Source organism: Cheilinus undulatus, linkage group 3, assembly GCF_018320785.1.
Source record: "Cheilinus undulatus linkage group 3, ASM1832078v1, whole genome shotgun sequence".
NCBI classification, from domain to species: domain Eukaryota; kingdom Metazoa; phylum Chordata; class Actinopteri; order Labriformes; family Labridae; genus Cheilinus; species Cheilinus undulatus.
In genome coordinates this window covers 26931273-26943626 of record NC_054867.1, presented here as the reverse complement: position 1 = coordinate 26943626, position 12354 = coordinate 26931273, and the positions used below count along the sequence as shown (strand labels likewise).

General features: G+C 39.0%; 1 protein-coding gene across 1 annotated transcript in view; it reads left to right on the top strand.

Annotated features, from left to right (window-relative positions):
• Window positions 1–12354, top strand: part of rbms2a (RNA binding motif, single stranded interacting protein 2a) — a 53620-nt gene that overhangs the window by 37167 nt on the left and 4099 nt on the right. Inside the window, exons 6-13 of the mRNA XM_041783186.1 lie at window positions 872–951; window positions 1073–1182; window positions 1384–1427; window positions 1624–1717; window positions 2339–2389; window positions 4830–4940; window positions 5044–5124; window positions 7440–7527. Of these exons, the coding sequence (XP_041639120.1) occupies window positions 872–951; window positions 1073–1182; window positions 1384–1427; window positions 1624–1717; window positions 2339–2389; window positions 4830–4940; window positions 5044–5124; window positions 7440–7520 (652 nt within the window). The 3' untranslated portion in view covers window positions 7521–7527. The remainder of the gene's footprint in view (window positions 1–871; window positions 952–1072; window positions 1183–1383; window positions 1428–1623; window positions 1718–2338; window positions 2390–4829; window positions 4941–5043; window positions 5125–7439; window positions 7528–12354) is intronic.

Sequence of the window (12354 nt, the reverse complement as noted above, 5' to 3'; positions counted from 1 at the left end):
ACAGTCTGTGAGAGTGGCCGTCGGAGATGTACGATCTGCAGCCAGACCCCTCTTAGCCTTTTTCAGTCCGCTTCAAAGCTGATCAAAGCCAGGTCCAGGAGGCACTGGTAGACTCAAAATGGGGGCAGGGGGCCAATCACCCCTCCTGCTGCCCTGATGTTTGAAAAAGTGCAGCAAAAGTGCACCCTCAGATGCCTTTAGATAAAGGTGATTAAGTGTTGTTGTCTTTGGTGCCCTGTAAGTACACAAAAATTGAAAAGCGCCCTCAATGTCACATGTCCAGTAGTGGAGAAATTGCACTAAATCCCTCCATTAATTTTGAGTGACATCCCCATAGTGTGTCTTTTTGAAGTAAATGGTTAAATATTCAATTATAATAAATAAATATATAAAGAACTCTTTTACAAACTGGTAGTAGGTATAATCCAGTAATTAAAACATTAAATCAGGGACGCGGGTGGCAGAATGGATAAGGCGCGCCCCATGTACGTGGGCGGCCCGGGCTCGAATCTGGCCCGAGGCCCTTCACCGCAGGTCTCTCCCCACTCTTTTCCCTGTTTCCAACTCTATCCACTGTCCTCTCCTCTATCAAATAAATGCCCAAAAATAAACCTTTAAAAAAAAAAAAAAAAAAAAAAAACATTAAATCATAACAGTCCATCACTGGCCAGAAAGCCAGCACTAATGCTAATGATCGGACATGCATGTGTTTAACTTGGATAAAATCTGGGGAGGCAGTATTTACTGGGTATTTCAAGGGCTCAGTCATTTCTCTGGATGGGTCTGTTCATTGCTATATAAGGTTTTATAACAATAATGTATTTGTGCTTTAAATAAAATGTATTAAGGAGTTAATCTGACTTTATTTCAGGATGGAGTCCACTGAGAAGTGTGAGGCTATAATTCAACATTTTAATGGCAAATTCATCAAGACTCCACCAGGAGTGCCTGGTACGTGAACTGTTTCTTTTGATTACTGGAACCTGGTATTGTTTCAGGATGTGTCTGTGCTTTTTGTTCCTAAATGCAATCACTGAATTCTCTCCTCTTCTGTGATCTGTTGCTTTGACAGTGCCCACAGAGCCCTTATTATGTAAGTTTGCAGACGGCGGTCAGAAGAAGAGGCAGAACCAGGGCAAGTACCTGCAGAATGGTAGGCCCTGGGCTAGAGATAGTGATACGGTAAGTCAGCTCTTTATTATGCACAGTTCCAAAAATAAACTTCCTGTGCTTTATTGCGACGATTCTTGTTGTAAAGCAAAACTAGCTCAGAAAGTTTCCTTGTTTGATCATTCTGACTGTGCTTGCTGAGTGTTTCAGCTCAAAGTGCACCGGTGTTTGCATGACCTCACTGGTTGTGAATCCTGTGTATTGTTTTCCCAGGGAGGAATGACGCTGGCGTATGACCCCACAGCCTTACAAAATGGGTGAGTGGTATGCACAGACTGACTGAAAACAGTCCCAACCCTCCAGGAAAATATGCATAGTGTTCTAACTGTGGTGAAGTGCTGCCCTCTGCTGGGCATTGCAGGAACACAAAAATTATGTTAATGCAGTTGTATGCATACTACAGATGGCTGACAAGGTGAGACAATTTAAAAGTTTCTTTCTTTGCTCTGCCAGCTTCTACTCCTCGCCCTACAGTCTGGCACCAAACCGAATGATCGCTCAGACTTCACTCTCACCCTACATGCATTCTCCTGTCTCCTCCTACCAGGTGGGACTTATTTATTTATTAATTTATGACTCAGATATCTGTTTTCAAGCCTTATGGGCATACTTAATTATTTTTGTTGCTTTTTTACCACCATTCTTATTATGTTTGTGTTATTTAAAGATTCTGACAGGAGTTTTAAACTGGTTATGAAACAGTGAAATTCATACTGATGCCTTAATTTGAACATCAAAAGAACAACAAGAGCTTCAGTTCACGGGCTGACTTTTTATTTGCAGTAATTTTAATGCTTGTTTATGCTGCTACAGGGTTAAGATTGGAAACAAGGGATTTAGAGCTTCACCTTTGATAATTTATTTCCATTTTCCATGTAAGTTTCACTGTGTTTATGTACTAAACTATGGAATCTGGAGATTAGAAAAAACACAACACCCATCCACATATACAGGATCAGCAAAGAGATAAAGAGGCACAGCTGCATTGGTAGTTAATATATAATTTATCCTCACAGCTACTTTGAGCTTCACGATACTAAGAGAGGAGATTCAATTCATTTTTACAGAGTCTCGTAACATTTGTTTAGAGCTTGCATAATAAAGGCCAGCAGTGAGAGCAAAACAGGAACTTTTCAAAACAATCTTAAGCTATGTGTTTGCTCTGTAGGTACACAGCCCGTCCTGGATGCACCATCAGTCATACCTCATGCAGCCAGCTGTGAGTATCACTCTGTCACCACCATCTCCTCCCGCTAAAGGGTCCCCACTCACACCCAGCCAGTTCAAGCATCTTTGGCAGATGGAATGCTTGGCGCATGAAGCCAAGTGTGAATATATTCAAGAGGCATTCAAGACAAAGTTGATTAAAAAAAAAAACCTTTGAGAGGGTGAACTTAAGTGTCAGAACATTTTCATTTGGTCTATACCACCATCTATGTGTAAGTTATGTTTTAAGTTATAGTGTAGAGTGCACAAAACTTCTAAGATGTAATTTAAGTTTCATCATTTTTAAATTACACCACAGAAAGGTACACTTCATCTTAAGTAGTTGGGTGTAAAGCCCAACTAGCCAGTGTAGTGGCACATATGAAGTTTACACTTCATCTGAGGGCTGTGCATTGCTAAGAACCTCACAATTCAATTCGATTTCGATTCTTTAGATTGCGATTCAATTTAATGTCGATTCGATATTGATTTAAATGCTTTGATGTCGATTCAGTAAGAAGTAGAAATACACAAATGACCTGTTGAAATTTTTAATAATTATTTACATGCCCATGTGAACATATATAGTAGGTCACCTCAAATTTTTTAGCAATAAAACATCTAAAAATAAAAATTTGCACAATAATAACTTATTAGTGCATAAGGAGTACAAAAGTAAAAAACATGCCAGTTCTGTATACACACTGAAAAAGTAAAGTGCATGTAAACTTTAATAATATTTATATATATATATATATATATATATATATATATATATATATATATATAATATTTCTATTTCTATTTTAGTGATAAACCTCACATAACATGGTTATGGTTGGTTGTTGTTTGGTCGAGTGCAGCCTCCGTCCACACAACTCGAATCACAGTGACCCCCACTGGCCAGGAGGTGAATCGATTCAGAGGATTTGCTGAATCGATATTGAATTGAGGGGGAAAATATTGCGATGCATTGATTAATTTACCCACCCCTACTTCATCTGATCAATCAGTGAAAAGCATTTATGCAGTATTTTTTATAGTGCTGCCTCTGTGAACAGACCAACAGATAAAAATAAAGCCAGCTGAGACAACATGGATTCATCCAGATTTGGAACTGCAACGTCACAGCTCACTGTCAAAAGTAAAGTCTGATTATGAGCATCAGGAATGGCAAACAATCTTGTAGTGCCACATAATCAACAACAATATTTCACTTCCCCCCTGAGATTTATTGATTTTGATTTGATTTTGATTTTCATTTATTTATCTCAAACATATAAACAATAACAAATAAAATAAAGTAAAGAAAATATGTTTCTCAGTGTAGTTGTGTGAACTTGCCAGTCCACCATCATACACATAAATTAAAAAAGAAAAAAATATATATATACATACACACATATACATATATACATATCTACATACATATATACATACAGTGATACTCTGACAGTTTAAAGGTCACATATTATGCAAAATAGAATTTTCAGGCTTTCCTAGCAAAAATGTGTGCCCCTGGCCTATCCACAACCCCCCCGAAAAATCTGAAAAATCCTTTCCCTCCCTCCCTCTCGTTCTCCACCTTTCACAAAATGTGGGCTGAAACAAGCTGGTGTCAGATTTTCCCCTCATGATGTCATGTGGGGAGTTAGCACAGCCCCCTGGTTCAGTTGGCCCTCCCTGCTTGGAAGAAAAATCTGCCCCCCTCTCCTGATTTTCCTCTCAGCTGAGGATCAGGAGAGACACATTCATTAAGCCACATCCATTTCCTGAAAGGACACGGAGTTAGACAGCTCAGCACCATTTAAAGCCATGGACACAGCAACAGCTCGTTCTAAACAGGGCTGAAACAGAGGGCTTTGTTAGACATGCAGAAATCCTATACTGGAGTGTTTTTTCAGCAAAAAACTTAACAGTATGTTTTGGGGACCTCTGAGACCAATATAAACTTGTCTTAAAGGGGTAAAATATGTGACCTTTAACACATTCATACCTCAAGTTCTATTTGAAGGAGAGCCAGTCCATGCTGTCCAGTTCAAAAGTTGTGTGTCATTGATTAATTGCACCATGGAGATGTAAGTTTCATCTTAACTAGTACAGCATAACATCCTACATAATAACCAAAATACTGTTGCAGATATGACATTCTAACTTATTTTAACAAGTCAATAAAAACGTAACTTTAGCTTGTTACAGTGCTGCCACTCTTTAATCCTTAAACTGTGACTAAAATCTAAACAAATTATGAACAGGCATTTTCATTAGGTGATAACTAAGGCCCTGCACCCTAAACCTAAAGCTAGAATAAGAAAAGAGTTACATAAGTGATGAAACTACCCAACTTACAGCTGAAGTTTTCCCATGATATTTTACATGTTTTGCTCATTTTGTGTTTTACACATTGATTCTAACCTTTCTACATATATTTGTGTGCTTCTGTGCACTCACAGGGTACAGTTCTAACCCCAACCATGGAACATGCCATGTCCATCCAGCCCACGTCCATGATGGGACCTCTCACCCAGCAGCTAAGCCACCTTTCCCTGGGCAGCACGGGCACAGTCAGTACAACTCTCACACCTACTCACTAGATGCACGTGGCACACTACAGTTCTTAACAAACTCTACACACTCATTGTGTTTTCCTCTTTGCCTTTCCTACAGTATATTCCGGCCAACACATCTATGCAGGGGACCTTCCTTCCCCAGTACACCCCAGTGCCTCCTTCCAGTGTCCCAGTTGAGGTAATGAAGACATCATCAAGCTCCGCTGCTCAAGTTTTAATATCAGCATGAAGGGGCCGAGTGATTATTGAAAATCTCATAAGGATGTATTTTCTAAAACTTGAGACATTCGTGTGCTTCTAATGGTCTCATTGAGATCAGGAGTGGCAGAGCTGAGGCTTAAAGTAGAGGAAGTGATTAATCAAAGTGACTGATTCACTGAGCTGGATGATGTTCAGGTGCCCTGAAGGTGTATGTGGTATTTTATGACAGGTAGAAGTAGACTTATTTTCCTGTGGTTTTATTAGTGCAAGAAAAAACATTTAATCATATTATATCAATTCATCCTCTAGTTTGGAAAATGAGATAAAAACACAGACGGCCTTGAGCTGTGGCATTTTAATTTCTTATTCTAGATTCTTTATGGAAATGTGGACTCTGTTGGGATGCCTGAATTTTAGTGTTGTAAATTTTTGTTTACAGTCTAATGTCCAGTAAGTATTGGTCTAGTCTAAATGGAAACCTTAAGCCAAAAGACGCAATCAGTGGTAATGACAACTCAGCTAGCACTGCTTTTAAGCAATCCTAGCTGCACTTATGAGATCAAAAATATGAAACTGTCATACACAAGTCATACACCCTGGAATGCAGCATTAATGATCAACCATTGTGAGTTCCATTTCTAATAGAAACAGATCTGCATCATGCTGTTATCTCAGCAAATCTGAGCCGTATTAATGCAACAATAATCAAAATGATAGATTTCACCACTTCGTCTGCTTGTCTGCTTTGAAAGATCTCGGTCTCTCACAAAAATCTCTCCGAGATCTTCCCGAGACGAGATTTCAATGGAGCGAACAGGGAGCGAACTGATGAGGTCATTGCATTAAGATCTCCTGACTGGTTTGTCCATGCTGCAAACCGAAAGCAAACCGACCGCCCCCACAAGGCATTTTAGTCATTTAGCCATTTAGTATCACAGTAACGCTTACCAAACAGATACGTCCTGCTCTATCCCTTCACTGCTGCTGCTGGTTTTCTTCCCCCTCTCTCTCCAAACTATCAGCGTCAGACTCTGGGTCTAACACGTACGGATGCACAGCAAAATTCGCCATATTTTACTCAAAGTTTACAAGTACTAGCATAGCAAATTAGCCACATTGGAGGGGGCAGGCACAAAACATTGAGTCCTGCCTGGGGGGGGGGGTTTAAAGAGACAGCAGCAAAAACGAAGTGTTTCAGACGGAGGTTAAAGTAAGGGTTTTTCAGGACGCCAGTTTTTTGTTTTGAGTTTTTTGAGCTGTAAACCATGTGAAGCTACTACGTGGGTATCAGCGAGATGTGTAAAGCCTTGAAAAAAAGGCATAATACCCCTACTTTAAGCAGCTTATACTTTAAATATGATGATAATTATTTCTATGTTGTAAAATTTACTTTTCTTACTTTTATTCTGCTAGCTTTCGATCACTGAGGTCTGAGGTCTCCTAACAGCTGAGAATGCAGTGTTGACAGATGGACGTCTTTCTCATGGTCATAATGATTTTAAAGAAATTAGTGGTTTTTAATGTGCAGCAAAATCAAGTTGCCACTTGTTGGTCAAATGCAGGAAAAAGTAGTAGTCTGTGATTAGGGAACAAGTTGACTGTTTGGCTGAGAGTCAAATGTAGAGATGTAGGGAGTTTTTAGAGAATGAAAATGAATGAGAATAAGTTTCCTGAGCATGAAAATAGGCCCTTTTGTATAGGCACTGGGCACAATTTAGGAAAAAACAACTAAATATGGGCCTTACAGGGTATAAAATGTCACTCAAAAATAAGCCCTGATATCGTCATGAACTATTGGAGTTTATAATTCACCGCTACATTATTAATGAAAGCTGCTAATTACTTGAATATTTAATATTTAAAGAGATGTATTTTCTTAGGAATTACCACAGAAAACACGGCGAGAGTCTATTTTTCCATGCCATAGTTGAGCACTTAGCAGGAGAGTGTCTGAGCCTGCGGGGAGTCTTGAGTCATTTGTTACAAGTTGGAGCTCATTGATAGTGTTGTGAGTCGATAGGATGAGCAGTGAAGGAGAGAAAGGGTAGTTTTATGAATGAGTAGTAAAACCAGAAACATTGGCTGGATAAGCTCATGAGGGCGGTAGAGAGGGGAGACTGAAGGATGCGACCAACTTCAGCCACTCTTTAGTTAAAAATGTCTGTAAGTACATTTTTCATATGGTAAACAGATGTCATATGGGAGGAGTTTTAAACTGTCATGTTCTAACAGTATGTCATATTTTGTCAGTGATTTTCAGGTAGTCTATGAGTAACCTGTCCTCTTTTTCAGGAGAATGGTGGTCAACAGCAACAGGTTTCCATGGAGACCACAGCTGAACACACAAACTACTCATACCAACACAACAAGTGAAACAAAGGTAGTGCTACATTTCTGGACATTTTCAAAAAACATCTCAAGCACCACCTGTTCACCACAGCCTACAGTCTTCACTAAACTACCCCTTACACTCATCTTATCCCTAACATAGTCTGTCCATGTCTTATGTGTTTTGTAAAGCATTCTTGGGTTTCTTGAAAGGCGCTATAAGAATCAAAGATATTATTATTATTATTATTATTATTATTATTATTATTATTATTATTTTCACCACTGAAGTGTCCTTCAAAGCTCTTAGTGTTATGGACACTTACTGTAATGTTATTTTTGTCAAAATGTTTAGCTTGATATGCTCACAGAGTTAGAGGAGTAAACAAACAGCCCAACTGTGTACATTCTGTTGTCAGTAGGGGAGCTAAGAAGAGATATTTGTATGTAGGTGTTTTCAAAAACTTTCATCTTTGCTTTAAGTTCTTCCTCCTTTAGTATTGTCCTTTTCTGTACTCTGATCCAGTTAATTTTGGTCACTCATACATGCTGCTGTTCTGCTATGTACTAACGTATACAAGCTAAGGTTGTGTCTGTAAACTAGGCTGTCAATGGCTCGCAAGAGTTGAAGCGGGGTTGGATGACACTGCAAGTGCTGATTGACTGACATATCTCTCAGCTATTCATGGTCCTGCTTACAGGAGGCATACTCTACCATGTGGGCAAAATTGCAACTGGTTACTTGTATATATGCATTTTTTTCTAATGCAAGTAAAACCCCTGCCGCTGTGCTTCTCTAGGCACCTGCTTCAGGGGCAGATAGTTTAGGGAGTCCCACTTAGCCATTAAGCCAAACACATCCCATCAAAATCACATGTTATGGGAAACACAAACATGTTTATAACATTAGACTTTTTGAGTTTCTTAAGCCCTTCAAAAGACAACTTCCTCTTTCATGGTATTCAATTCAATGCTATGGCAACAGTGTTAGAGGTAGGCCTCTGAGTTTTTGAAAGCAGTTTGGCGAATGTGTTGGATTTTTCCAAACCAATTTTAAGGGGGATATGGCAAATCCTGAAGGAATGAGAAATCCTTAACCAGAAGAAGTCACTTCCTGTTGGCAGGAACAAGAAAGCCCAGGAGAGAGGGAGGGGAGAGGGCTCATGGGTTTATTGACAGTGGAGGGCAAGTTTCAGTTTTAAAAAAAACATGTTTATAAATATGTTTAGAAAAAATAGGCAACACTTGGACACATATCTATGGGATAGCAGTATGTGTAGGCTACATAAAGGCAACGCCACCTGCAAATACAAGTGATTTTTTTTGCCTTTTTGTAAGGTTTATACAGAAGAATGTACCTTGCATTATTTCTGATTTCCTTCTTGAAGCACCCTGATGTTTTATAACAGAAATGTCAGTAAATTCATGTTAATTACAAAGTTTGTTTATCCAGAGCAAATGCACCACATCAAACATTGACATCATTGGGTAATTCCACATCATCTGAGGTCCCAAGGTAATACTCATCCCGTTTGAATAGAGCTGTTTAATTTTTTCCCCATCCTGTTGAGACATCAACATAACATCAGCATTTTAAAATATCAGCTGAAACATCAAAACCTGTGCCTTAAGAGTTTTCATTTTTGATTGTAACTTCCTGTTGGATATTTATGTAAAAGGGATAGTTATGGTTTTAAAGTTATCATATAAATGTGGACGAGTCAGCCATTAAGCATTTTTTCAATGAAGTCTAAATCTTCTATTGTCAAGTCAGCCATGGCTTCTTTAATGTGTAAGAGTCAGTAAAGATGAGGTGAAAACAGCTCTGAAGTGTCAGTGAAGGGTTAGCTTTCAACACATTAACTGTTATTGCTCAGAAGTTTGAAAAATTCACAATTCAAGATGATGTTTTAATTGCTTGTTGAGGCTTTTATGAGATTATTGGAGATGAGTAGTGGATAGAGTCAGGAACAGGGGCAGGAGAGAAGGGAAAGGCATGCTGTAAAGTGCAGAGGGCCAGTGTCGATCATGATTGGTTGCTTGGAGTATGCTAAAAAAAAAAACACTCCCATGTGAAAGCCAAGCAGGCTCACGTTTTGCACTGAGGAGAGGCTTCAGTCTAGCCAACTGTGCCATGAAGTCCAGATCGGTGGAGGGATGCAGTGATAATTGTCCTTCTTGAACTTTGTCCCATCTCCACACAGAATCTCTGAAGCTCTGTTAGAGGGACCATCAGTCTCTTAGTCACCTCTTTTACCAAGGCCCTACTCCCCTGATTGCTCAGTTTGGCCGGGCGATTAGTTCTTAGAAGAGTCCTAGTTGTGTAGTTGTGCCAAACTTCTTCCATTTGAGACTTATGGAAGCCACTGTGCTCTTGGGAACCTTCACTGCAGCAGAGATGTTTTGGAGCCTTGCACATGGATTAAAGTTCTCCGTCGCCACGATGGATTTCCGTCATTTGGAAAATGGGGGGGGTACACGTTACTTACTGACGTCTCTGTGAATATAATAATAATAACTTTATTTATATAGCACTTTTAAAAACAGTTGTTTACAAAGTGTTTTACATACAGCAAGAGCAAAAACTCAGGGAAAAATGAACATCAGCAATCAGAGCAGAATAGGAGCTCTGTAAAATCGAACACGAAGGGAAGAACATAATGTGGACATATATCAAGGAAAAATAACAAAAATGAAAATGACACAAGTAGAACTTGAATGAGAGTTACAGTAGAAGATTGTAAAATCTAAAATATAATGGCATCAGTGAAAAGCAATGATTCCTATGATAATATTCCAAAGATATGGTAGGATGTGGGAGGAGGAGAGAGTTAAATACATATATTCAAACAAACAACCAAACAAATACATGAAGATAATGACGATAATGATGACTATGACGACATCACATCAGTGGGGATAAAACAAAGATAAGATTCAAGACAGAAATGTAGTAGAGATGAGAACAGATAAGTAAAATTTAAGCAGTAAACATGAGATAAAGAAGAAAGTTAACATCAAAAGAGTATAAAATAATAAAAAGAATAAGAAGAGTACACCATGGGTCTCAATCTCGCGGGCCAATTGCTGCCCACAGGAAGATATTTTTTGGCCCCCCACTTGACATCAAAATGTAGTGTTAGTGTGGCCCGCACCTTTTACGCGCGCACACTACAGCCTCAGTTGCAAAAATCCACCAGTGTCTGCTGCCAGTCAACAACACTGCAGCTTTAGAGCCAACAAAAGGCTCAGTTCATATTATATCCATAATAAGAATAAGCATTAAGAGATAAGAACAATTCAAAACAGGTGCCTTAATCCACAAATGCATTTTTAATTTTATGCCAACAAAAGGTGAAATTATGGTCTTGATCACTTAAGTTTAAACGGGACAGGGTTTATAAATCCTGTGGCGTATTTAACTCCAGGTCTCATCAAACAGTAAAAATTCCACTCAGAAAGACAAAAACAAAGCTTTATAACTGAACATTTAATCCTAATCTGGACACAGGCATGAGAGGTCAGCATGTTTGATCTTGACACAGCGCCAAATTATGTACGGAGATGCTCCAGTTCAGGACGCGTGCAGGGACGTCAGGGGGATTCAGATAGAGTGGACATGCAGAAGAACAACAGTAGGGTTCATACATGTGTTTAAAGTCAAGTTTTCACTCAGCGTGAGAGAGGCTCTCTCTCTCTCCTCTCTCTCTCTCTCTGTCTGTCTGTCTCTCTCTTTCTCTGTCACTCTCTCTCTCTCTCTCCCTCCCTCCTTTCTCTCTCTCTTTTTCCTCTCTGGACTCTGTGTAGGCAGGCACAGGCCAGGTGAAATAGGGCTCAGATCAGGTTTTGTGAATAGGTTGCTGTTTTAAAGCCATAAACAGTCATGTTGAATGATATTCCAGTCTTGTAGATTCATCATCAGTGGATTCTAAAAATGTTAAATCTGTAAAACTTGTCATATGTTACAAGGACAGCATATTTTTGCCTGACCTGTTTAGATTCCTTGTAAATAAATTCTCCTTCTAAGTTAGCTAATTAACCATTTAGTGTGCAAACATGCAGCACTCATTAAATGGTACCTACATCTAATATTGGATCATTTCTCTTTATAAACATTATTGGATTATTGGATTTCTCTTTATAAACATTATTGGATCATTTCTCTTTATAAACATTACAGCAGCCTATATATCAGTTGTTGGTCGTACTGATATTGCTAAAAAAAACTGTGCGGCCCACAGGACGTCTTGTTGGAGCAAATCCGGCCCCTACCCTAAATGAATTTGAGACCCCTGTGCTACAGCCTCCTCCTCCACTGCTGGAGTCAGAGCCCCAAAACCTGTAGCTCATTCAGAAAGACCCCAGAAACGGGTGTCACTTGAGGCATTAGGTTTCACTGCCAAAAAGCAGAAGAAATGAAAAGCAGGATAGCTGTTTACACAACTGCACTTAATTGCTCTTAATTGTTGGTGCTGCTGTGAGTTTTGTTTTCTGTGATATGGCTGTTCAAAGTAAAATAAATAACTTGTACTGAAAAGTTATGGAGATGATTGAATATTTGTATGTATATTTGTATTTGTATATTGTTTGCATTATATCTGAGTTAAGCCTTGCAAAAAGTGTTTTATTGAATAGACTGAAAACATTGAAATTACATAAAAGCAAACTAACAGAAAAGCTGTTCAAAATCGCCCGCTTCCTTTAAAATGCTATTGGTCCTGAGAATCTTAATAGTGTAGGTGAAAGTCTTTTTACAATTTGAATGCTTTATTAGAGAACAGTATACTGTGTACTTGTCATTGGGCTAAGGGCATGTGCACAGTATACTCCTTTTTACATGAAAACCTCTGATAGGCAGAAAAAAAGGCTCTTACACGTG